This window comes from Rhinatrema bivittatum, chromosome 2 (assembly GCF_901001135.1).
Source record: "Rhinatrema bivittatum chromosome 2, aRhiBiv1.1, whole genome shotgun sequence".
In the NCBI taxonomy this organism is placed as follows: domain Eukaryota; kingdom Metazoa; phylum Chordata; class Amphibia; order Gymnophiona; family Rhinatrematidae; genus Rhinatrema; species Rhinatrema bivittatum.
This window is the reverse complement of record NC_042616.1, coordinates 154786735-154811286: the sequence shown is the minus strand read 5'-3', so window position 1 is coordinate 154811286 and position 24552 is coordinate 154786735. Positions and strand designations below refer to the sequence as shown.

The following is a 24552-nucleotide window of genomic DNA, read 5'->3' as shown; positions in this document are numbered from 1 at the left end:
CATCAAATACAAAATCAGTAATCACAAATTAGAAATGATAGCAGTTATTTATTAAAATGTGTATCCAGTCTGCCTAATTGAAATATGTAGACAAAAACTGAATTCTTTCTTGCTCTGCAGTCCACTCCAGCTTCATCCCTCCCCTCTTGCTACCTGCAGACTGAAGGAGGAAACAAGAGGAAGGGAGGGGCTGAATCAGAGAGCAGAGTGGCTCTTCTTTGTTCTGCTTTGTGCTCTGTCTGATCCAAGCTTGCTTCCTCCCCTCCTGTTCCCTGCAGTTTCCTGGGAGGGAAAGAACTTGATCAGGAAGTTCACCGGCCAGTCCTGGATTAACCATTAAGCAAAATAAGCATGTGCATAGGGCACCAAGGGAAGGGGGGCGGGCATCACAGAATGTTGAAAATTTGCTTTTTTCTGTTGCCCCTTAGTTATAATTAAATAATGTGCTTATATTGCTTACTGGTATTTAATGTTAAACAATTAAGATTTTATATTTAATATAGTTGTGAGGTCTGGCCTGGGGATTGGCCTGGAAGAAAGATGATTTTTAATTCCTTATTTCACCTTCAACACTTATTGAGTCTTATGTCTTGTCAATTAAGCAATGGAAGGGCCGAGGGAGCACCATTGATGGGCTGTGCTTAGGTCCAATGAAACAAATCGGAAGCCGGTCCAACGTAGCCAAGGCAAATACAGAGTCGGGTGTTTTATCTAATTAAATACAACAAAAGGACGACCGTCCTTTTGTTGTATTTAATTAGATAAAACACCCGACTCTGGCTCTGTCTGATCCAGGCTTATTCCCTCCCCTCCTGTTCTCCGCTGTTTCCTGGGAGGGAAAGAGCTTGATCAGGCGTTTTATCTAATTATATTAATAAAAAGGTTTTTTTTCCATGGCATACGGTTATCCTTTTGTTGTATTTGCCTGGGCTGTGCTTAGGGCATCAATTGGCCTTAATCCGGCCCTGGCACTGACAAATAGAGTAATATGGGCAGAGCCCTTTGTGTCCATGGAGTGAGCCTCCTGCTAGGCAGGGCTTGAAGCAGCTATCCCTTTTGCCCATAGGTTACGGTGGCCTTGAAGGGGCATTCCCACGGATAGGAGGTGGTCAGGGGAATGGTTATAGGAATTAATGCCTTTTATCCTTGCAGTTATATTTTGTAACTCCTTACACTAGTAGCTAGTTTACTGTAAAGTACTCTATACTTACACTGTATTTTTTCAACAATGTTTAAAAAAAAAAAAAAGGAACTCTTACGGAAAGAACATAACATAAGGAACATAAGACTCGCCATACTGGTTCAGACCAAGAGTCCAACAAGCCCAATATCCTGTTTCCAACAGTGGCCAATCCAGGTCACAAGTATCTGGCAGGATCCCAAGGGGTAGATAGATTCCAAGCTGATTATCCCAAGAAAAAAAAAGCAGTGGATTTCTGCAATGCTACCTCAATAATGGTTAATGGGCTTTTCCTCCAGGAACTTGTCCAAACCTTTTTTAAACACAGCAATATGAATAGCTTTCACCAAATAATCTGGCAACAAATTCCATAATTTAATAATGTACTGAATAAAAAAATATTTTCTCTTATTAGTTTTAAATGCATTACTCAGTAAGTTCATTGTGTGTCCCTGGTCTTTGTTCTTTTTGAAAGAGTAAACAACTGATTAATGTTTACTTGTTCCATTCCAATCATTATTTTATAGACCTCTTTCATAGCTCTCCTCAGCTGTCTCTTCTCCAAGCTGAAGAGTCCTAACCTCTTTAGCCTTTCTTCAGAGGGGAATTGTTCCATCCCCTTTATCATCTTGGTTGCCCTTCTCTGAGATGTGGTGACCAGAAATGAACACAATACTCAAGATGAGGTTGCGCCATGGAGCAATACAGAGACATTATGATATTCTTTGTTTTATTCTCCATACATTTCCTAATAAATCCTAGCTATTTGTTTTCTTGGCTGCTGCTGCACACTGAGCAGAAGAGTTCAATGTATTTTCAATGATGACACTTAGATCCTTTTCCTGAATGGTGACTTCTAATGTGGAACCTTGCATTTTGTAGCTATTATTTGGGTTACTCTTCCCTAAGTGCATCACTTTGCACTTGTCCACATTAAATGTCATTTGCCATTTGCATGCCCAGTCTCAAATGTTTTGCAATGTCCTCTTGCAATTTCTTACAATCCTCTTGTGATTTGACAACTTTGAATAATTTTGTATCATCAACAAATTTGATCTCCTCACTTATTGTTGCCATTTCCAGGTCATTTATAAATATATTAAAAAGCATTAGTCCCAGATCAGATCCCTGGGGCATGCCACTATTCACATTTTTCCATTGGGAAAATGTACCATTTAGCCCTACTTTCTGTTTTTTATCTTTTAACCAGCTGGCAATCCATAATAGGACACTGCCACGTATCCCATGACTTTCTAATTTCCTAAGTAGTATCTCATGAGGGACATTGTCAAATGCTTTCTGGAAATCCAGATACACTATATCAACTGGCTGATCTTTATCCATATGTTTCATATATATCATTATATAATCTATTTATCCTTCATTAACTGCTGTAATAATCAACCATGTTCTAACCTCGTTAAGCAACCTCTCTTGTAAATACTGATACGTTCCTTGTACCTTTCTCAGCTGCTGTATTTCCTCCTTTACTCTCCCCCCCCCCCCCTTTTTCGCTCCTGCTCCACTCCCCCACTCCCTGTTTTTTGTAATTTCCTCCTTTCTCAATTTTATTGTAAACCGGCGTGATGTGCTTGCACGAACACCGGTATATTAAAAGCTGTTAAATAAATAAATAAATGTTTATTTACACCCTCAAAAACATGTAGCACACTTGTGAAACCTTGGCTAAATCCATGTTGACTTTGTCCCATTAAACTGTGCTTATCTATATGTTCAGCAATTTTGTACTTCATGATAATTTCTACTATTTTGACTGGCACAGATGTCAAACTCACTGGTCTGTAATTTCCTAGATCACCCCTTGATCCATTTTTAAAAATTGGTGTTATATTGGCAACCCTTTAGTTTTCAGGTACCATTGTTAATATTATTGATAGTTTACACATTTCTAATAGCAGGTCAGCAATTTCATTTCTCATTTCTTTCAGCATTCTGAGATGTATACCATCTAGTCCAGGTGATTTGCTACTCTTTAGTTTGTCAATTTGCCTAAATACATCTTCCAGGTTCACTGAGATTTGTTTCAGTTCCTCTGAATCATCACCTTTAAATATCATTTCTGGCATGGGTATATCTCTTATGTCTTCCTCAGTGAATACTGAAGCAAAGAATTCATTTAGTCTCTCTGCTATGACTTTGTCATCTCTAAGTGCTCCTTTTATCCTTTGATCATCTAATAGTCCAACTGACTCCCTTGCAGGCTTTTTCCCTCAAATGTACCTGAAAAAAAAGTTTTAATATGAGTTTTGCTTCCATGGCAAGCTTCTTTTCAAATTCTCTCTTTGATTTCCTTATCAATGCTTTCCATCTGACTTGTCAGTGCTTATGCTGTTTCCTGTTTTCTTCATACGGATCCCTTTTGCGTTTCTTGAAAGATGTTCTTTTAGGTATTATAGCCTCACTCACTTCACCTTTCAACCATGCTGGTAGATGTTTAGCCTTCTTTCCACCTTTCTAATGCGTGGAACGCATCTGTTCTGGACTTCCAAAATAGCATTTTTAAACAGCATCCATGCCTGAACTAAACTCTTAACCTTTGCAATTGCTTCTTTCAGTTTTTTCCTAGCCATTCTCCTCATTTTATCATAGTCACCTTTTTGAAGATGTTTTGTTTCCATGTGTGATAACAGGATTATTGTTTTGTTTTGTTTTGTTTTGTTTTTTTGTTGGGGAATGGAGGAGGACTGATCTGGCAGCTTCTTCCTGCATCTGTTTTGAGCTTCCAGCTCAGTCAGACCTGGTTTGTGTTGGACTACAGCACAAAGAGCCTTCACTGGAAATTATTGAGCTTTTTTTCCCCTATTTTTACATCTGTGACCCAACACAGCCCAGCCCCAATTAACAGCTCACCTTGGAACCCAATTAATGTGAACCCTAAATCTGGCCACTACCTTCACAACATTTTCTTTCTTTATTATTGATTGTTATTATATAATAATGTTTATCTTGTGCCTTGCTTAGAGTCCTTGTTGGCCATTAGGCAAGTAATAAATGAAATAAAATAAAAATAATATAAAATCTCCAGTTGGCTTAAGAAGCAGAAGCCAGGCTCAGGAAAGGGGGGCAAGATGGCTGCTGCATAGCAGCACGCAGGCTGTTTAACTCCTGGGAAGCCTATACTTAGAAATTTTCTTGTGCTTATTACCTTTGGCAAAAATGCCGCACACAAAGCGGAAGGCAAAGATTCGTGATCTTACCTCAACTCCAACTGAAGCGGCCAGGCAACTCAGGATCGAAAACGCCTTTGGAAGACCCATGCTGCTGTTACCGGTGGGAGGGGCTGTTGGAGATCCTGGCGGGGAGCAGCCGTGAGACTCTGGGCCAGCTAAAACATCCCTCAGCCCCGGACAACCAACAAGACCGTTTCCTCCAACAGGCCCTCTCGGTGAATGGAGGGGTGAACAACAGCAGATAACGCTGATGGAACAGCTAACACCGAGGACACCGACCATCACGAGAGGCACAGCTGGTGAGCAGGATATCTCGGGGAGCCCAGAGGAACAGGGCTCCGATGATCGGTATGAGGGGGAACAGTGTTTGCCCGAGGAAAGACGTGCTTCTGAGAAAGGAAAGGAGGAATCTAAATTTGAAGTACTCCTGCTGACACATCTTGAAATGCATGAGAAGGTAACGTTAGAAGTAATATGGAAAGTTATTGTGAAATTAAATAAAGCTATTGCTGATTTGACAAAAATTGTTAAAGAGAACTTAACAAATGTTCAGAGTCAAGAAAAGAGGCTTTCTCAAATGGAAATGAAAATGACAGAAATTGGGGCTGAAGTAACAAAAGTGAAAAAAGTGCAAATAGAACTGATTAAATCGGATTCCATTATGCGTCACAAAGTAGAATACTTTGAAAACGAGCTGAGGAGGCCTAACCTAAAGTTCCTCAATTTTCCTAAAACAAAATGGATCCTACATAAAGAATTTTTGAAAAGTTATTTTCTAAATATATTGGGTTTCGCGGAAACATCGTTGCCTCAAATCTCAAAGATATTATATTTACCGTCAAGAAGAGAGGATGAGAAGCAAGAGGAAAAATCAGAAGATAATTTGTCAGATATAATTGAAAGATCTTATGAGACAGTGATTGAGAAAAGAGCTACGCTCTTGGTAACTTTTTCATCGCTCTCAGATAGAGATAGAATTCTTCAAGTGTATTTTCACAAGCAGAAAAATTTATTCTATGGGAAACAGATAAGAATTTTCCCCGATATAACAAGAGTAATGCAGCAAAAAAGTAAACTTTCTTCAGATGAGAAATGAAGTTATTTCCAGAGAAGCAAAATATTTTTTAAGATTTCCATATCGCTGTATAATTGTTTATCAAGGGAATAGATATATATTTAATGAAGTTGAGCAGTTGAGGCAATATTTAGATTCCCATTCCTAAGTATTCTCAGGAGTAGTTGGTTAATAGAAAAAATGGAGCATGTGCTATGTTTTCTTTATAGTAATAAAATTTACCTGGAAGTATTCTGCTTAAAATTATCTTGCCCCCCTTTAAATTACTTATAAGTTTTGATTACACCTTGTTACAGATTTTGTACTGAATATAAATCTTTTTGGATTTATATTTTCTCTGTAGTAACAGTGTCTGAATGTATAATTTGAAAATTCAATAAAAATTAAATTAAAAAAAAAAAAGAAGCCAGGCTCAGGAATCACACCCATGTCCTCCCCATGACAATATCTTTCTTTCCCCTACACCTCAACTGCATCCCCACGATTCCTCTCCCTAGTCCCTGTCACCAATGTCTCTCTCCTCATGCTCCCTAGCCCATCCCTACCACTCTCTGTCTCCCTCACTCTCCACAGCCTATTTCCACTGCTTGCTGTCTCTCCCACCTCCCAACACCACCACTATCTCTCTCCCTCCCCAAGACCTTCCCTACCACTCTCTCTCCCCCAAGCCTGTCTTCAACATGTTTTCTGTCTGCCTCTAACTCCAACAACTCTCTATCCTCCCCCCAAACCCCTCCAGAATGGACTCTCCCTTCCCTTGGATCTGTCCCCATATTCTCTTTTTATTTATTTATTTATTTATTTATTTATTTGTTTTTATATACCGCCACTCATCAGAGATATCACAGCGGTGTACATAGAACAAAAATCCGCAATTGCGTTGTACATAAAACAGTAAGAAAACAACTGAGAAACTTTACATTAAAACAGTTAAATGCATTAACAAAAAACATGTTATAAAGATATAAATAGATATATAGTGATAATATTATATGGATTAGTTGTAATATTACAATTTATTATAGAATCAAGGGAGAATTGTAGGGGGGAAAAGGAGTGAGGGGGTATGAGTTTAAATAGGGGAAGAAGAGAATAAGGTAAAGGAGGAAGGGATTATATACATGTAAGGCTGTTAAAAACAGCAAATTCTTCGGTTTTATAAAATAGCAAGAAAGGTGCTAGGGATGACATAGATAGGAATGAAACTGGAGTTGACTGCTATAAGACTCAATCCATTCCCACCAGCTCTTCCTCCACCTCCCTCTCCCACACCCACCCTATTGCTGCTACTGCACTACTGATCGATCAGCCAGGGAGGGCCAGTACTGATCCTACTGCTGAATTCCTGATCTATATGGGCTGCTACTGCTCCTGCCACTGCCATTTCCAGCCCATACAGACTGGTCCTGCTTCTGCTGCCACCCCACCCAGTATGCCACTGCTGCTCCCACCATCAATCTTCCACTCTGTGCAAGTAGAGTCTTATAAAGAGATTTTCTTTTCATTCCTATGGACTCCTGTGATGGTCTCCTGGTCCACAGGTTGGGAATCACTGCACTATTATAATAATAGTGGGTTTTAACAGAAGATATTTTTAAAAAAATGAATTGAAAGATACTAAAATCCTCTTGTTTTTCAAGGAAATTTTTAAAGGACCTTTCCAAATACAATTATGTCAGTGTTCATTTGCACTTGTTTTTCTACAGAGCAAATATCTCCAATTTAACAAAATCTGGAATCATGTTGCTCTTCCAGAATAGGGTCTGTATTTTCAACAAACTACTTTCCTCCAATAAAATTTGACACACACCCCCCTCCACTACCACACACACACGATAATTGATGAAACCATAGCCAATGCAAGTCTGCATTTAGATGCATTTCACCCATAAGGCAATTTTCAGAGCAAATGAGATGAAACCAAGCAATTTTCATGAATATTTGCACCAATAATATAACCTAAAATTAGGTAAATCTAAATCTCCTTCTGTCCATAATTTCTTGTATTTTATAGGCACAGATAATTTTTTATTTTATGTTTATTAGATTAGATAATTTATTACAATGAAACAATCCAAGAAAAAATATAGACTATTTCCAAAAAATGTATCCATAAAGTCAAAACTTACTTTGAAAAGAAATAAAAGAAATGAGGTAACAAACATTATAATAAACAAGGTCCATGAGTAAGCCATCTAATTTATTATACAGCCATCATTATTACCCTTCTAACCATTTCTAAGGACAGCAAAAAGTCCCTGAGTCTTGTCCCTTAAAAAGCGGCCTAAATGCAAAGGATAAAAAAAACAAATTTATTATTCTGATGGGTTACTAAACATTTGCATGGAAATTTAAGAAAAAGACTAGCTCCAACATCTTGAGCTCTTTGTTTAAGGGAAAAGAAAATGTTTTCTATGACCTTGGATAGCCCTGGAAACATCAGGAAAGATCTAATTTTTTTGCCCACAAAAGGACAAATCTTTACATTGAAAGTAATTATGAAAAACAAGATCTTTATCCCATTTTAATTATACTTCGGTATAAAAAAAGCCTCGAAATAAATAAATAAAAATTTTAATGAGAAGGAAACTAAAGTAGCTCTAACAGAAATATTGTCTAAAGAATCTTCTAAGAAGGTGGAAATGCCTGGACAATCTAGGACATCCATTTCTCCTTCTAATCAAAACTGCTTTCTTTTTAGGAAGATAATACAATTTAGAAAAAACAGAAACCTTATCTTCATCAAAAGCTAATACTTCACAAATATACTTCCTAAAAAATTCTCTAGGCGAAAGTAAGCCAGAAATAGGAAAATTTAAAAAGCGTAGATTACAAGATCTCATTTCATTTTCTAATATCTCAATCTGATTATAAACAATAAGGTTGTCCTTAATAAATGATGTACAAACAGCTCGTATTGAAGTTAACTGAGAATTAATTGTAGAAATAGAACCCTCTATGCTTTTGATCCTATTACCTTCATCTTCCATCTTAACTCTCGCTTCTGTTGAGAAAATATGAATCTGAGACATTGAACTAGATAAGTTTTTGTCAACCTTAGCAACCAATCTCCACACATCCAAAAGAGTAACATTAGCTGGTTCTTCATTTCCTTTGGCTACCTCTCACAAAGGGGGAATTATCGAAGGAAGAGAGACAGCTGAGGGATTTACCCCCGAAGCCACCAATACTGGTGAACTAAGCTTCGACTGGCTCTCCATCCCAGAAGTATCTGAAACCAGTTGAGGATGGGTGACAGCCACTGGAGTGTCAGAAATATTTCTAGACATAGTCAAATCTTCCAAAAATGACCCTGCAGCAGGCTGAAAGGGTGGCTGAGTGGGCCCAGGACTTAAAGATATTCCAGAGAGTGATTTTCACCCACACAGTCTTTATTGGATGACTCACCAGTACAAATAATGTGGTCATCCATGGGTCCATGAATTGCTGTCAAGGAAGGAGCAGGAGAGGAGGTCCAGGCTTTAGGTGTTCTCTTCCTCCCTATTTTGCGCCCAGGGGCGCACCTCTTTGGCATGCAGCTTTGGCTGTGCACTGGTGGCTGCACACTGCAGGGCCCTGAAATTGAAAGATGATCCAGGCGTTCTTAGATGACGTCAGCAGGGCCCAACTGGGGGGGAGGGGGCCTCACCACCTCTCTCCGGGTGTCGGCACCAACCAGGTCAGCGACTCAAACCGGTAAGCCTTCCTTGGTTCAGGATCCTTCCTCTCTTCCTCCGGCACAGATAAATTTATGAATAATCATAAGGCATAACCATGCTGGGTAGAACCAATCAATGATCCATTGAATCCAACATCCTGTCTCTTACAGTGGCTACTTTGGGTCAGTTGGAAGTCACAGCAGATCATAATGGGGTGATCCATTCCCTATTGCTCACTCCCAGAAATAAGAGGTGATAATCTCTATGTCTACGTAGCAAATAACTGGTAATTGAGTTGTCCTCCAGAAAGTTGACCAAATCTTTTTTAATGGTTCAAGACCACGTTAAAATCACCTAATACCCAGAAATCCTCTGTGTTAACAGTATACAGTAAACATTATCAAGGTTTACAAAAAAATAGCCAACACATTTTCAGCTTTTGCATATGAGGGTATAAAACAGATTTCAAATGAGATATGAACCAGGATTCATCTAGTACATGAAGTGTCTAGGCCCTTTAGCACTTAATACTTTACTGAATCACAAGTTAAACACCTTGCAGCATTGTAAAAGAAAATGCAAAATGATGCTCTAGGGCAGGGGTCAGGAACCTTTTTGGCTGAGAGAGCCATAAACGCCACATGTTTTAAAATGTAATTCCATGAGAGCCATACAATATGTTTAAAACTAAATACAAGTAAATGTGTGCATTTTATGTAAGATCACACTTTTAAAGTACAATAAGTCTCTGAAAATATTACACCAGGCCTTAAGACACCAATAACATCTCCTATTAGGAAAACGGACCAAGTCAGGCTGCTATAGAGTCCTACACAGAAACTACACGCCAGCAGAAAACCTCACCTGAATCACATGCTGTCCCTCACCTAACATAGAATAAAGAGACCAAAACGCATAACAAGAAGCATGCAGACAAAAACTGAATTGGAAACTGCAACAAGCCAAAGTCTCTGTATGCAGTGTAACAAAGGAAAAAAGAAACATCACACATCCTTATAAAACAAATCAAGAAATATAAAATCATCAGCAGTAAAACTGTACTAACAAAAAGAACATATTTCGAAACAGCTGATGAGTGGAATATCCAATAATTAAAAACTATAAAACATTTCCAGATACCAACAAAATATTTCAAAATAGCAGACACAAAGATCCAGTAATGAAAAATAAGGATACAAAAATTTTTTTGCTCTGCATACCTGGGAACGTTTGATATCCAGGTGTCCTGAGATTGTTCTGAATTAGCAGGAGGTGGGGTGGTTTGCTTGGAACTTTCTCCTCTCTCAGTCACATACCAGCGCTCTCTCTCACACTGGCTCTCAATGACACACCTATACACACATGCTCTCAGTCACTCACATATACAAATGTTTTTTCTCTCTCACTTATATAGGCTCTTATTTACACATTTACACACATGCTGTCTATCTTTTCACGCTTACACACACACAGGCTTTCAATCACATAAATACATGCTGTCTTTTTCTCTCACACACAGACTCTCATTCACATGCTTACAAACATGTCCTCTCTTTCTCTCATTTACACACAGGCTCTCAATCACATACTCACATGCTCCCTCACCTAAATCAGCTCTCAATCACACACATACACACATGGTCTCTCTCTCTCATTTAAACACAGGCTCTCAATCACATACTCACATGCTCCCTCACCTAAATCAGCTCTCAATCTCACAGACACACATGGTCTCTCTCTCTCATTTAAACACAGGCTCTCAATCACATACTCACATGCTCCATCACCTAAACCAGCTGTCAATCAGACACAGACACACATGATCTCTCTCTTACTTATACACACAGGCTCTTAATCATACATACACATGATCTCTCTCACACACAAAGGATCTCAATCATACACACATACTCTTTCAAACAAACAGGTTTTCAATTACAAACTTACACATACAGGTTCCCAATGGTAAACTTACATTCATGCTCTCTCTCTCACAGGCAGGATCTCAATCACAGACATACTCTCTTTCACATATACAGGCTCTCAATCATTCACATACATGCAATCTCTCACTCACACACACAGGATCTCAAACACACATGCTTGCTCGCTCATTCATTCACTCTCTCTCTCCCCCTTCCCCCCCCCCCCCCCCCCCCCCCGGAACTCGCAGCAGCAGCAGCCACCTCCCAACGCTAACCTCCTTCATTTTCAGCCCTCGCGGAGGCGAAGGTGGAGTCCCATCGGCAGCGGTTGAAGATTTTCATTTTCCTCCGAGCCGCGCTGCAGTCTTCTTCCCGTCGGACACTAGCGTGCCTGCCCGGGTCTTCCCGCGCAGGCACCCGATGCTCTCCACTTCCTCTTCCGGGCCGCGGGAAGAAGAGAGCACGGCGTGCTCTCTTCTTCCCGCGGCCCGGAAGAGGAAGTGGAGAGCATCGGGTGCCTGCGCGGGAAGACCCGCGCAGGCACCCGATGACTCCAGCGCTGGCACCCGGCTGACACCCGATGACTCCCGCGCAGGCACCCGGATGACTCCAGTCGGCGTGCTCTCTTCTCCTCCCCCCCGCGGCCCGGAAGAGGAAGTGGTGAGCATCGGGTGCCTGCGCGGAAGAAGAGACCACGCTAGTGTGGTCTCTTCTTCCCGCGCAGGCACCCGATGCTCTCCACTTCCTCTTCCGGGCCGCGGGGGGGGGGGAGAAGAGAGCACGCCGGTGCCGCTGACTCCAGCTGTCCTGCCGCGTTCCGCCCGGGCTGACAGCATTTTAAGCCCGGGCGGCGGAGGACCGGGGAGCAGCTGGGTCAGCGGGGAACCGCGAAGTATGGCGACACTTGTCTGCGAGCCAGATGCAGCCCTCAAAAGAGCCATATCTGGCTCGTGAGCCATGGGTTCCCGACCCCTGCTCTAGGGTAGGGGTGGGCAATTCCGGTCCTCGAGGGCCATAAACCAGTCTGGTTTTCAGGATATCCCTAATGAATATGCATGAGAGAGATTTGCAAGCACTCTGCCTCAGTTGTATGCAAATCTATGTCATGCATATTCATTAGGATATCCTAAAACCTCGACAGGTTTGTGGCCCTCAAGGACTGGAATTGCCCACCCCTGCTCTAGGGCAATAAACCAAGAAAGATGCACTGCTATTATATGATTAGAATTCCAATTTCAGATGTCAAAAACAAAACCACAACCCATTATGTTATTGTTACACTTGTCCAATGTGTGTTTGACGTGGCTGGTGGAGCCACCATAGCGGCACTCTTATAGAATCAGAGTAGGAAAACACTGATCTACCTTCTGCAGCAATGAGAGAAAGAGAACTTAATGTGAGGTTAATGCCTTACACTATTGTGCAAGAAAATACATGAAGCAGGTAAGTCCAGTATTGACTGTAATGTAAATAAAGGCTGCCTACTGTTTTTACTGCAAACATTTAACAAAGTGTAAATCAGCACAATTACCTTTGGAAGCGTCAATGGATGTGTAATTAGCTGAGAATCCTTCAGTGGCTATGCTAGCATCTGTCACAAAGAGGAGCGTCATTGTGTTGTCACTGCTGGTGATGGATGGCGGAACAGATCTTCCACAATACCTGCCAAAGAAGAAAGAGCAATATAAATATGCGATTTATTTAATGCAAAATTATATTCTTTTAGATAAATGCAACAATAGACTTTGTCCATTTCTGTCTGTGAAAGTGGCACCACATTGTCGGTGAGTAGTATGATAAGAGGAAGAGCAAAAAGAGAGGATGAGGACAAGCCAGCTATTTTTTCATCACCTAGTTAATTAAATCCTATTAAGTGGATTTCTTTTTAAAAAGCACAACTTTGAAAAAAATGACTGCTTGTTTCTTAGGTCAATCCTTCTAACATCAGAATTCAATTTTTTCACTAGAAGATTAAACTACTGTAAAGATGTTACTTTATAGATAACAGTAGCCCTGGAAATGTGATCATTTAATTTACCTCTACAAAGTTATCTGTGTCACAGAAACATAGAAAAGCTGTTCTTCAAATTAAAAAAACAAACAAACCTGTTTATTAAGAACAAGCCATTAAAATAGTAAACTATGTTGATGAAGGTATGTTATGTTACTTCCCTCAAATATATATTTTGCTTCCATTCAAGATACAACAGTTAATATTGTGTATATTATCATTCCACTCTACTAGTATTTAGAGTCCTAAAACAATTAGAAGGCAGAGCAGTCTGCGTCCAGAACAGCATTTACCGTGAGGCATGAGCCCACCTTGGGGAAATTCTGAAAGTTGTGCTTTGATGAATGCATTTCTGTTATAGGTTGGATATTTTTCAACTTATTTTTCACTCTCTTTGTTTTATCACCCTCTGTCTGAAGAAAGACAAGGCAGTGAGATAGGGGCAAGACAGATGAGATGATAAAAAGTGAAAGAACTACCAGAAAGCAGGCAACAATCTAGAAAGGACCAGAGACAGGCTGTTCCAACTTTCATCATCAATAATCTAAAAAATTCATGATCTGAGAGCCAAGTAATTTTGAATTTTGTTTTTTGGTTGTTCCAATCCAGCCTTCTGCAATCTAGATGGTGAATGAAGGATTAGAATTCACATTTAGAATATAGACTTTTGTAGCGTGTTATAAGGACCGGCCTCCCTTTAACAGGTGAAAACATTACATCAAGAATGTTGGACTTAAAAGATCGCATGTGGGCCAACCTTGCTGCTCATTAGCAGTGGTGTGCACTGCCATGCGGAAGGCCCCTGGTTGGGTTCTCAGGTTTGGTCTTTGGTATTCTGCTTCCTGAGTCGGCTAGGGATGCTGTGGAGCAGTATTCACCATTCATAGCCCTCCTCCCCGAGGGGGAGATTCATGATCCTTGTGACTCCTAGTGGCCAGATTCAGGGCCCATAATTATATGACCATGGACCGGGACCGTAACTGCAATGACCAGACTAGACATGTTGTGAGGTAACATTAAATGGGGGGAAAAAATATCTCTGGGTAGTGGTGAATGAAGACTTGCAGAGCCCGATCCCTGCCGGGTTCCAGTGAGCTAGAAGTACAAAGGAGCCGTAGGAAAAATACTGGATTGATAAAAGATTATATGTATGGGAAATGATAAATAAACAATATAAGGAGCAACAACACCCATCCAGCCTTAGAAAGAGACAAATCAGTAGCAAAACCGATTCCTTGCCTGAAGGAACTAGAAGTGGTATTTCTCCAGCACTGAAGTCCACACCCATTTTTCTTCCTCCTTCACCCCTAAACATATGTCCTTCACGCAATCATTCTGATTTATCAATCTTCTACCTTCTCCCCCCTCCCTCCACCCAAAAAAAAAAGAAACCTAACAATATGTTATCACAATAAGAGCATCTGTGGTTAAAAAAGGAATGAAGAAAAATCAGTAATATTAGCATTGCAGACAATCAAACCATGTATAAAACAGGCAGAAGAGCTTAAGTAAGATAAGGAGGATGCTATATTCTCAACAAGAATGCCAGCGTAAAGCGATACTAACAGACTCATCATCAATGTCAGGTGGATGTCTTGGCTATTCATTTTCCAGACTTTTTTTTTTTTTTTTTTTTTTAAGTAGTCCTTAGCCATGGCAGAGGTAGAGTAAGCTTCACCAGTCAAACCATCACAGGTGTCTTTTTCGAGTTGCTCCAAGCTGGTTCAAATGTCTTCAGCATGCTCATAAGGAAGAGGATACAGCTGAAGAAACCAAGTGGCCCATCAGTGACATGTTGCTTTAATTCGCCTTGTTCCATTTGTACATATGTTGTTGATTAAATGGGTGGTAGGCTAGGCTCAGCACTATCCCTAAGGGCTTGGGCATTCTCTGGTATAAGCCTGAGTTCAATTTGAGAACATCTTTGGTGGGACAAGTAGGGGGTAGGGTAGCATTTGTTTTGGAGACTGCCACTTCTAGGACCTGGTGAAAGCTAACTGTTTTAGTGCAGAGAAAGGAAGTAGGTTTAAAGCAAACCAATACTGCTGAAAACAGAGAATCATTTACCTTCCAAGTTTAGATCCAGCATCAGTAGTGCCATTGTCATATACATCCAGATAATCATAAATGCAGTTAAGACTGTGCTCCATATTAAATGCTGTGAACATTAGGCGGATGAGGTAACCAGGCTGGACCGTGATAAACCAAGTGCAATTGATCCCATGTGGGTAGCTGTTTGGATGGCCAGGACTTATTATACGTCCTTCTGGTGCAGTAAGAGTCTCCCCACAGCCTACAAAGGTTTGAAAAGTATATTATAGATTGCAATAATGATGCGTTTGGCATGAAGATAATCCTAAGCATTAGAATATAAGGATTAGTGAAATAATTTGTTCTTAGACGTTGTAATCAGCATTTTATTACACCCAGAATGCATTTTAAAACTGCTTCAAAAATGTATAGGTCTCAGTGTCTGTTACTAACAGGCCGATTCAGTAAAAGACGCGGGAGAGCGGGCAAGCGCCCACTTTGCCGGCGCGCGCACAGGCCACTCTCCTGTGCACATGATTCAGTATTTAAATGAGGACCTGTGGTAAAAAGAGGCGCTAGGGACACTAGCACATTTTTAGCGCCTCTTTTTTGACAGGAGCGGCAGCTGTCAGCGAGTTTGACAGCCGACACTCAATTTTGCCAGCGTTGGTTCTCAAACCCGCTGACAGCCACGGGTTCGGAAACCGGACGCTGGCAAAATTGAGCGTCGGCTGTCAAACCCGCTGACAGCCACGGGTTCGGAAACCGGACGCTGGCAAAATTGAGTGTCCGGTTTTCAACCCGCAAGCCGCGGGCCGATTTTAAATTTATTTTTTTTTAATTATTTTTTACTTTGGGACTTCAGACTTAATATCGCCATGATATTAAGTCGAAGGGTGTACAGAAAAGCAGTTTTTACTGCTTTTCTGTACACTTTCCCGGTGCTGGCAGAAATTAACGCCTGCCTTTGGGTAGGTGCTAATTTCTGAAAGTAAAATGTGCAGCTTGGCTGCACATTTTACTTAGTGAATCACGCGGGAATAACTAATAGGCCCATCAACATGCATTTGCATGTTGCGGGCGCTATTAGTTTCGGGGGGGTTGGATGCACGTTTTCGACACGCTATTACCCCTTACTGAATAAGGGGTAAAGCTAGCGTGTCGAAAACGCGCATCCAAAAGCGGGTTAACAGTACTGTATTGGCCTGTAAGGCATTTATCAAGGAACTGAGCTTTCAACAGTCATATTCAAATGTTAGCACCTTTGTGACCCTCCAATATAAAGCAGCAATCACAGCCAATATTTTTTTTATCTAATTCAACTGTCAATTAAAGAAGAATCACAAAACAGCTGAGCACACAATACATATATAAACATAAATGTATTACCCAATACCTTCTGGGTTTATTATCTTTTGTATGGACCATCTAAACAAAATATTTGTTAATCTTTTAGCATAATTATTCATAGTTATTTCATTGCGTGCAACTCCTTGTTCCATTTTTATCATAAATCAATGAAACAAAATCTTTAAGATCTCCCTTTTCATTATGATGTATATTTCATTTCTGACATATTATCATTAAAAGATGGTCAATCTACTTTTTATGGCTGAAATCCAAATCACTTTGAACCAAGAGTATTCAGATGTTTATAACTTGGAAATGGTCCCGATCTTCAGTATCTTAGGGATTACAAAGCTGAGTTGATTTTCAAAAAGCCACTGAGTGGCAAAGGTGACCGGCTAAATTTCAGGAAAATTTTAACTGAACTTATTGATTAGTTTTTGGCCCAAAAATGTCTTAAACCTACCAGACAAAATTTGTCTGATTTATGCCTGTGATTTTTGCAACTGGTGTTGAGCAGCTAAACTAAACTGATTAGTTCTGAAAATCAGTGCTAATTAGCTAAATTTATAAGTTGTTCCTTGTGTTCCTGGCTAAATTTGTGAATTTATGGAGGTTTCATTTAGCCTGCTAACCAAAGAAAATATTTAAAAGTATAGTTTAAAAGGGGCTGATTTATTAAGCCACGATAGAATCTATTCTGTAAAATGTATTATTAACATGCATTAATGGGCCAATTTTAATGCAGCTTTCATTAATCTCAGTGGAACTTATTCATTAAAAATCTGTACTAATACAAATTAGCATGTTAATGCCCTTTAGTAAAAAGGCCCAAAACTAGCTAGCTAGATCCTTTGAAAATTGAGCCCAGTGTAAGTCAGTTTGGTGGATTGGCTAACAATACTGGACGGATAAAATCCCTTCCTTAGGTGACCACAAAATAGAATCTCTCTCTCTCTATCTCTCTCTCTCTGTTGGTTCATGGGTAAAGAAATTTGCAGTATCCCTGTTTACTGGGTACATTATGCAGATGTCATACAAAGGCAATTCCAAGCAGAACACTTTATTGTGCTTATTTGCCCAATCATAGCAAAAAAGTAAATAAATAAATAAAGGCATCTAACCGTCAACTACCTCTTCCTGCCTTTTAGCCTTCTGGTCATCCATGAAACATGGCATGGATCACTCTGGTTGTTCTGGGAACAAAGGTCTCACTGAGGACCAGGCCAGGCTCCTGGGTAAGATTTCATCTGAACACCACACGTTTCATCAACCCCATGCATTCATACCCTTCCAACCCAGCATAATTCTACACATCCTTCCCGTCTCATATAATCCTCCATTTTGGAGGAAATGGAAGAGACTCCCCATGCCCAAAACAAATTAGAGCAACTGCATCCCATCCACAACATCTAGAAATAAATCAGTGCAAGAAGGCCCACCCCTGCCACGATTTCCTCTCTCTCCAGCCTCCTTCCAGAGGAAACCTTTCACTGTCCAGCACTTATTCTTTACTGGAGGGAGGAGTGAACAATGTACCTGAGCCCACTTAGAGTTTTTTATCCCCTCACAGAGACAGCAGTGTGCATGCATGTCTGTAGGGCTGTGTGTGTTGGTAAAGCAAATAAATAAGTCGTTATGTAAACTGTGGTAACAATTATAGAATTTAATGCAGTGAAATGAAGGCCATATTCTCTCTCGTGTCTTATGGTTGCTGAAGGGATTCTCAGGGAGATTAAGAAATCTTTAAAATCCAGTCATCAGAGTTATTTAATATTGGATTCCATGTGGGAATTTGATCTACTTTAGGTGAATGCTCATAAAATTACGACTGAGCAGACCAGATGGGCTTTTTTGGTCTTTATCTGCCTTCATTTACTCTGTTACAATTAAGACAGTATTACCCTTCTACTTTCATGGTGATGCTGATACATTTTTTTACCTTCTGTCTAGCATTTATTCCCATGCTTTGACATTACAGCACGATGACCTGGCATACAGTACTTTAGTATTTTCCAAGGCCTTACTTCACTAGTAAAGCCGCAGATGAACGTATCCTAAAAGGAACAGTATTCTTGGTGTAACATGACACCAAGCTCTGCAAGAGAAGTATAATTTTGGAAAGCAGAACTATTCTTTATACTGCAGCATTTTAAGCCATTATTCTCTAATACCGTGTAATTATACACTGTGTAAAGATAAAAAATCTTACCTTGTACAGCTGAGCTAAACCTAGCCATGAAGCCATAATTGGTAACGGAAGAATCTGTCTTGAATTTGACGTACAGAGATCTATGTGTCGACTGAACAGGAAGAGGTACTGTTGGGCCACAGTATTTTCCAATGAGGGAAGAGTCTGATGATGAGCCATCCCTGACCTGACAATAAATGTAAATATGATTATTTATGGCTCACATAAGCATAATATATACCATGCTCTATACCTCAGGTAGACATGAATGAAATTTGCTGATTAAGACTCGAAGGAAAACTAGCTATATGCATACAAGTACTGGGCAAATATCCAGAGAGGACGGCTTTACATTTTTTCTGAGTTTTAAGGATATCCTCAAAATTCTATAGCATTATGTTTTCTTTCTCCAAAAATAATGTGGACAACATGTTAAAAGAGTTGAATGCCTATGCTCATTGTTAAATGTTAGACACCTAAAATGTGCAGAGAATGTCAAAAAACATCTAAATCCCTAACCTTAGAGCTGAAATTCCACAACTCAAGCACATGAAGTTAATTTTTAATAGGTGCTTGTGTGTTATAGGGATGTGAATCGTTTTTCTAATGAATTGAAATATCGTACAATATTTCTAAATTCATTATATATCGGATAAAAAATGAAACGATCACTTTTTCCCCTGAATTTTCGTAAAAATCATTTTTTGGGTTAGTGCACGCTAACTCATGTTAGCGTGCACTAACAAAAAAACATTTATTTTTGTTATTTTTTTGTTACTTTTTGCTATTTTTTGTTAGCGCGCACTAACCCGAAAATTGATTTTTCCCGAAAAAATAAACCGGGGATCTGCGGGAAAATGAGATTTTCTCGTGGGCAGACGAACCCAAAAGCGGGAACATTGGGCACCCGATTCACATACCCTAGTATGAAGGTATGCATCCATGTCCTTAATTAGCATATTTTATACATCTATAAAGGTAAATTTCCTAAAATGTAGCAATGGAACCATATTTTGTTTTGGCAGGGGGTAGGGGGCAGGGAAGATGACCAGAAGTATTATTGGACACTTTGCAGAGCTATAGCCAGGTCATTTGGCACCTACGGCCAAGTGAAAAAGTGCACTCTCATCATGAACACAACAAGCATCACCACAAGGCGGGAGCCTCTGTTAAAAATAGGGGGCTTTAATTTCTATTTTTTATTTTGACCCAGTAGTTTCCTCCTGCTCCTTTCTGTTTCCAGTAAGGGGATCCTGGCACCATGAGCTTTATTTGTAAAAATGTATAGCCCGCTCTGTCTACAATTTTAGGTGGAATACAAAATGACATGCAGATTACAATTCATAACTATCAAAAGATTCACAGACAATACAAACAAATATTAATATATCCATGCATCAAATATTATTCACCATATTTAAATTAGTTAGGTTTCTAATGTTGGAATAATGAGCATGGAATTTATCTGTATCTTATGGATAGATCAGAAAATTCAATATCATCAGACATATCCAATGTACATAATGTAAGAGGCTAGGAAACTGCCCACTAAGCTTCTCTTTGAAAATGTGGGGGCCAGCCAGAACCATGGGTCCTTGCATAGCATACCCACAGACTTTGCACCTGCTATCATAAAGCACATGCAGGAATTTCATAATTAAATCCCAGCATACTGCTTGTCCATTCCACTCTCCCCCTTAAAGCCTTATGCGCCACACCAGTCACAACCTCCCAAAACACAATTTAAAACTAAGCATTTAGAAAGAATACATGAAAAAGAGCATTCAAACTACAATCTTCTGAGGCAAAAATATCACTTAAAACATGTATATTATACTTGAACTCTCTGCTATGGTGCAAACCCTGCAAAAAAACTTTTGGAACCCATATAGTATTAAGCCTAGCATAACATGTGTTGGGATGGGCTTGGGCCTGAACACTATGAGTAAACTGAATTACAATTACAATACAGTAAACCTACTGTACCAAAACAGCACTAACTGCCAGTACTAAAAAAATAACAACCCTACCTGTGAAGACACAACACTGCAAAATATTACACCAGGTCCTGGAACACCAATATACCTTCTATTAGGAAAACAGAACAAGCCAAGATACTATAAATCCCTACACAGAAACAACAAGCTAGAAGAATCCCTCACCTCAGTCATACATTCAGAACAAGAAACTCTCAAATACAGAATAAAGAGACCATAAAATATGAATGGAAACATGTAGACACTTATCTGGAAACTACAACAAGCCAGACTCTGCATGCAGTTTAACAATGGAAAAACAGAAAAACCACCATTCATTATAAAACAAACAATAAAATCAAGAAATATAAAAGATCAACCTATTGCTGCATACCAAATACAATGACGCTGATTTTGAAGACTGAGCATGTGAGAGATTTGCTGTGCATTCCTTCTGAAGGCATTATCTGTGAAGGAATAAAATACCTGAGCTCTCTCTGAGTACCTGGATAACTTTTCCCAAATAACATTTTGGCTCCTGCCCATTTTAGAGAGTCATTGTGCCAGTCACCCATTAGAGTTAAAAAGCTAGGCAGCACTGCATCAGAAGCTCTGTGTCAGAACAAATTTGTGCTGCTTGCTGCTCTTGTTTTCCTTTGTGGAGACTGGAGGTAAACTGCACAGCTGCTTGTAGAGCTGCTACTGATTTTGTCTCTGCTTGGGCAGTGGGCACAAGGTGAGCACTAAGAGCAGGGCAGAGACCAAAGCAAACCATGCTGTGCTCTGGAGCCTGTTACTAAGCTCAGCAGTGTCAGAGAACTAGAGCACACAGTGTGACACTCCGTGCAGCATTGTCTCTGTGTTTCCCGCACAAACAATTAGTGTGGCACAGTCAGTGGGTAAGCAATCTCAGCTTGGTGCTCCTATCCTGTTTGATGGTTGATTACACTGGGTTGGTTTGTCCAAAAAAGCCTTCATTCAGAGAAAGAAATACTGGCTCAAGAGAAACCATTTCCTGCATTGAATGTCATGAAAGGTTAAAGTAGTAAGAGGGAACTCGTGCAAAACCACAAAATCAGGAAATGTAACAGCCAGATTTCAGGTACAGAATATGGGAAATTTTTTCTATAAAAAAATCCTTACATAGAAAGATAGACATGATGGCAGAAAAGGAAAAATGATCTCCAGTCAGCCCAGCAGGCTTATGCCAGAATCTGCTGCACTGTGCAGGTTACCCCCCTTGCTTATCAGTTTCCCAGACCATAAAAGTTAGGGCCCCCAGATGCTGTTCAAATCCAATTTCCCTTAACCGTTGCCATGAAAGCAGAGAGCTTTCAGCTTACTATAAAACCCCTATCACTGTGAAACCATTTCCATGTACTAAATATGATATCAGTCTTATTTGGCAGGTCCATTTCACAAGAAAATCCAAATTCCACCCTGCACCTAAAGAAATGAACTGGAGGCCTTTGTGCTTCCATGCTCAGACCTTAAACCTTACAGTTCTCTTTGCCACTGTGCCTTGCTGTCTTACTCCGGACCTTGCACCTGGAGCTGCTCCTGCCAGTCTGGGAGACTGCGTTGAACCTCTCATGTTGTTTTGGTATCTTGAAGCCACTGTTTGTGCTGCATAGCCTTTTTTTTTGTCAGTGTCTATCTTAAGTTTTTTCTGCTTCGTTCCCCTTGCATGCTGCTATACAAAACTGATGCCACTTTTAGTGCCACTTTGCTACTTGAGATGCCATCAGAGGTTCGTGTCACTGTTGCTGGTGCCCTCTTTTAAAGCCTTGGGATGTTTTTCCCACTTTTGCTGCTCTTCTTACAATGATTTGGGGAATTCCTGCCAATGCTGGTATCCCCTAGCCCTTTTACAAAGTCTTAGCCTATTCACCTTTTGGTGCCACTTTCCAGTCTCCTCAGTCTTTCTAGGTACCTTGGAGTTCTTTCCCCTTTCTATTGATTTCTTCCCACAAGTTTTAAGACAATTGATTAGAAAACCCAATTTTGGAACTTAAAATGCTTCCTCCATTGATTTTAATGGCAAACAAAAAATGAATCAAACCAAAAAATGATTTTTTTTTTTTCATTTTGAAACTAAAGAAATGAACTGGGGTCCCCACAAAACGAATTTTGAAACCAAATGAAATTTTTCCTCCTGCACATCCCTAGTGGTGGAAGCTGAAGTTGATGTCTTTTGCAAAAGGATATTTTAAACAATATCGGCCGAATTTCAAAGGGGCCCAGCCACGCGCGTAACCCCCGTTGTGCACAGAAATGCTGGGCCCAGGGAAAGGGGTGGTCCGGGGTGCGGGGAGAGGCGGGGCTGGAAGCAGCCGGTACAGCGGCTGTTTGCCGCTGTGCTGGGGAAGCGTGCGCCGGCACCCTGCTGGCACACTCAAGTTGCTACTGCTCCTGAAGAGGAGCAAGAGGTAAAATAAAAAATGTGAGGTTAGATAGGATAGGGATAGGAGGCAGGGAGGAGAGGGGAAGAGGGAGGAAGGTCAGTTAAGTGGGTTGAAAAGTTCCCTCCCAGTCCGCTCCTTAATTGCAGCGGATTTGGAGGGAACAGGGAGAGGCCCAATCTTGTCGCCGTGCGGAGGTTGCATAATTTCTCCCCCACCCTTGCGCGCGCCGCCCGTACATACGTGCGCGGATTATAAAATCTGGCGCGCGTGTGTGCGCGGCTCACGGATTTTCTACCCTGCTCGCATCGGCGCGCATGTTAGAAAATTGGTGCATCCATGTGCGCACGCAGAGTGGAAAATCGACCCCTGTGATTCCAATCACACAAATATAATTTGAATTTATAACATAAATATTGAAACAGCACAGACAAACTAAGCAACATCAGCAGCAAAATGTTCTGCAGTCATACTGCTTTGAATTTGGTACCCATGAGTCTCAGAATCAAAACAATTTCAGGACTTCCTAGTACTGAGAGGGATAACTTATAAGATTCTCTGGGTGCTGCAAGAACCAGTCTTGGTGCAGATTAGTAGGAGATAGTAATCCACATGAGATACTAGTGCATTAATCCCCCAGGAAAGAGCTAGGCAGCACTGTGATGCTAGGGGGTGTCATCTTTTTTTGCTAAGACTCAAAACTGATGTTCTTTCCATGGATATTAAAAGGGTTTTTTTTCAAGCAGCCCACATAGTGGTGAAGTCTACTTCATGCACATTGTGCATGCAGACTTTTCCGAGCATTTTCAAAGTGAAGTTACATGCGTAAATTGGCTTTGGAAATACTCAGGCAATTGGCTGAGGAGTGAGTACACACACACACACATATTCACTCACGAAAAGTTACACCTCCTCTTCGGAGGGCGTAACTTCCATGTGTACACTTGCGTGTATAAATTTGAAAATAAAAATGCATGCACATAAATGCCTACTAACTATACCCCCTTAAAAAAAACCCTCCTCAGTGCATGGAAAAGTACACACAAAGCCAGGTTACACCTATACCTTTACATGTACTGAGTCCTGTCTATTTTACAACAACCAGTTTTATGTGTGTAAATGGCTTTGAAAATTATCCCCCACAAGATCTCAAAAGACTTTTCACACCCATAGGTATGTTAGAATGTAGTCATAGCATGGAATTTTAAGTGAATAATCAAAATTTAAAAAGTATGAGTCAGTATAGAAGATTAAGCTCTCACCAGTATCGGCCAGCGTAAACCTCTGCATGCAGATATGGCATATATGCTGTGTATCTTTTCTTTAACTTAAAACATCAGCACTAAATAAAATAATGCTCCAACAACTTGTTTCAAGCAGTCTGTGATTATCCTTTCTTTACCATCCAGTGTGTCTTTCCTTAAATGGACAGGCTGATTGATCTGGCAGTATTCCTTTATAGTCGCTTATAGAAAAATGCTCCACCTTGGTTTTCTTTTTTCTTCTCCCCTCTGCATCTACCCCATGATCTCACATATTCTGCACATTTATTTCTTGGTAATAC

The 24552-nt window shown here is 40.3% G+C and overlaps 1 protein-coding gene across 1 annotated transcript in view; it reads right to left on the bottom strand.

The window, feature by feature from the left end:
- CUBN (cubilin) overlaps nucleotides 1–24552 on the bottom strand; it is a 639217-nt gene that overhangs the window by 499786 nt on the left and 114879 nt on the right. Inside the window, exons 20-22 of the mRNA XM_029588764.1 lie at nucleotides 18632–18797; nucleotides 15109–15334; nucleotides 12562–12692 (exon numbers count right to left, since the gene is read on the bottom strand). Coding sequence (XP_029444624.1) covers nucleotides 12562–12692; nucleotides 15109–15334; nucleotides 18632–18797 — 523 coding nt within the window. The remainder of the gene's footprint in view (nucleotides 1–12561; nucleotides 12693–15108; nucleotides 15335–18631; nucleotides 18798–24552) is intronic.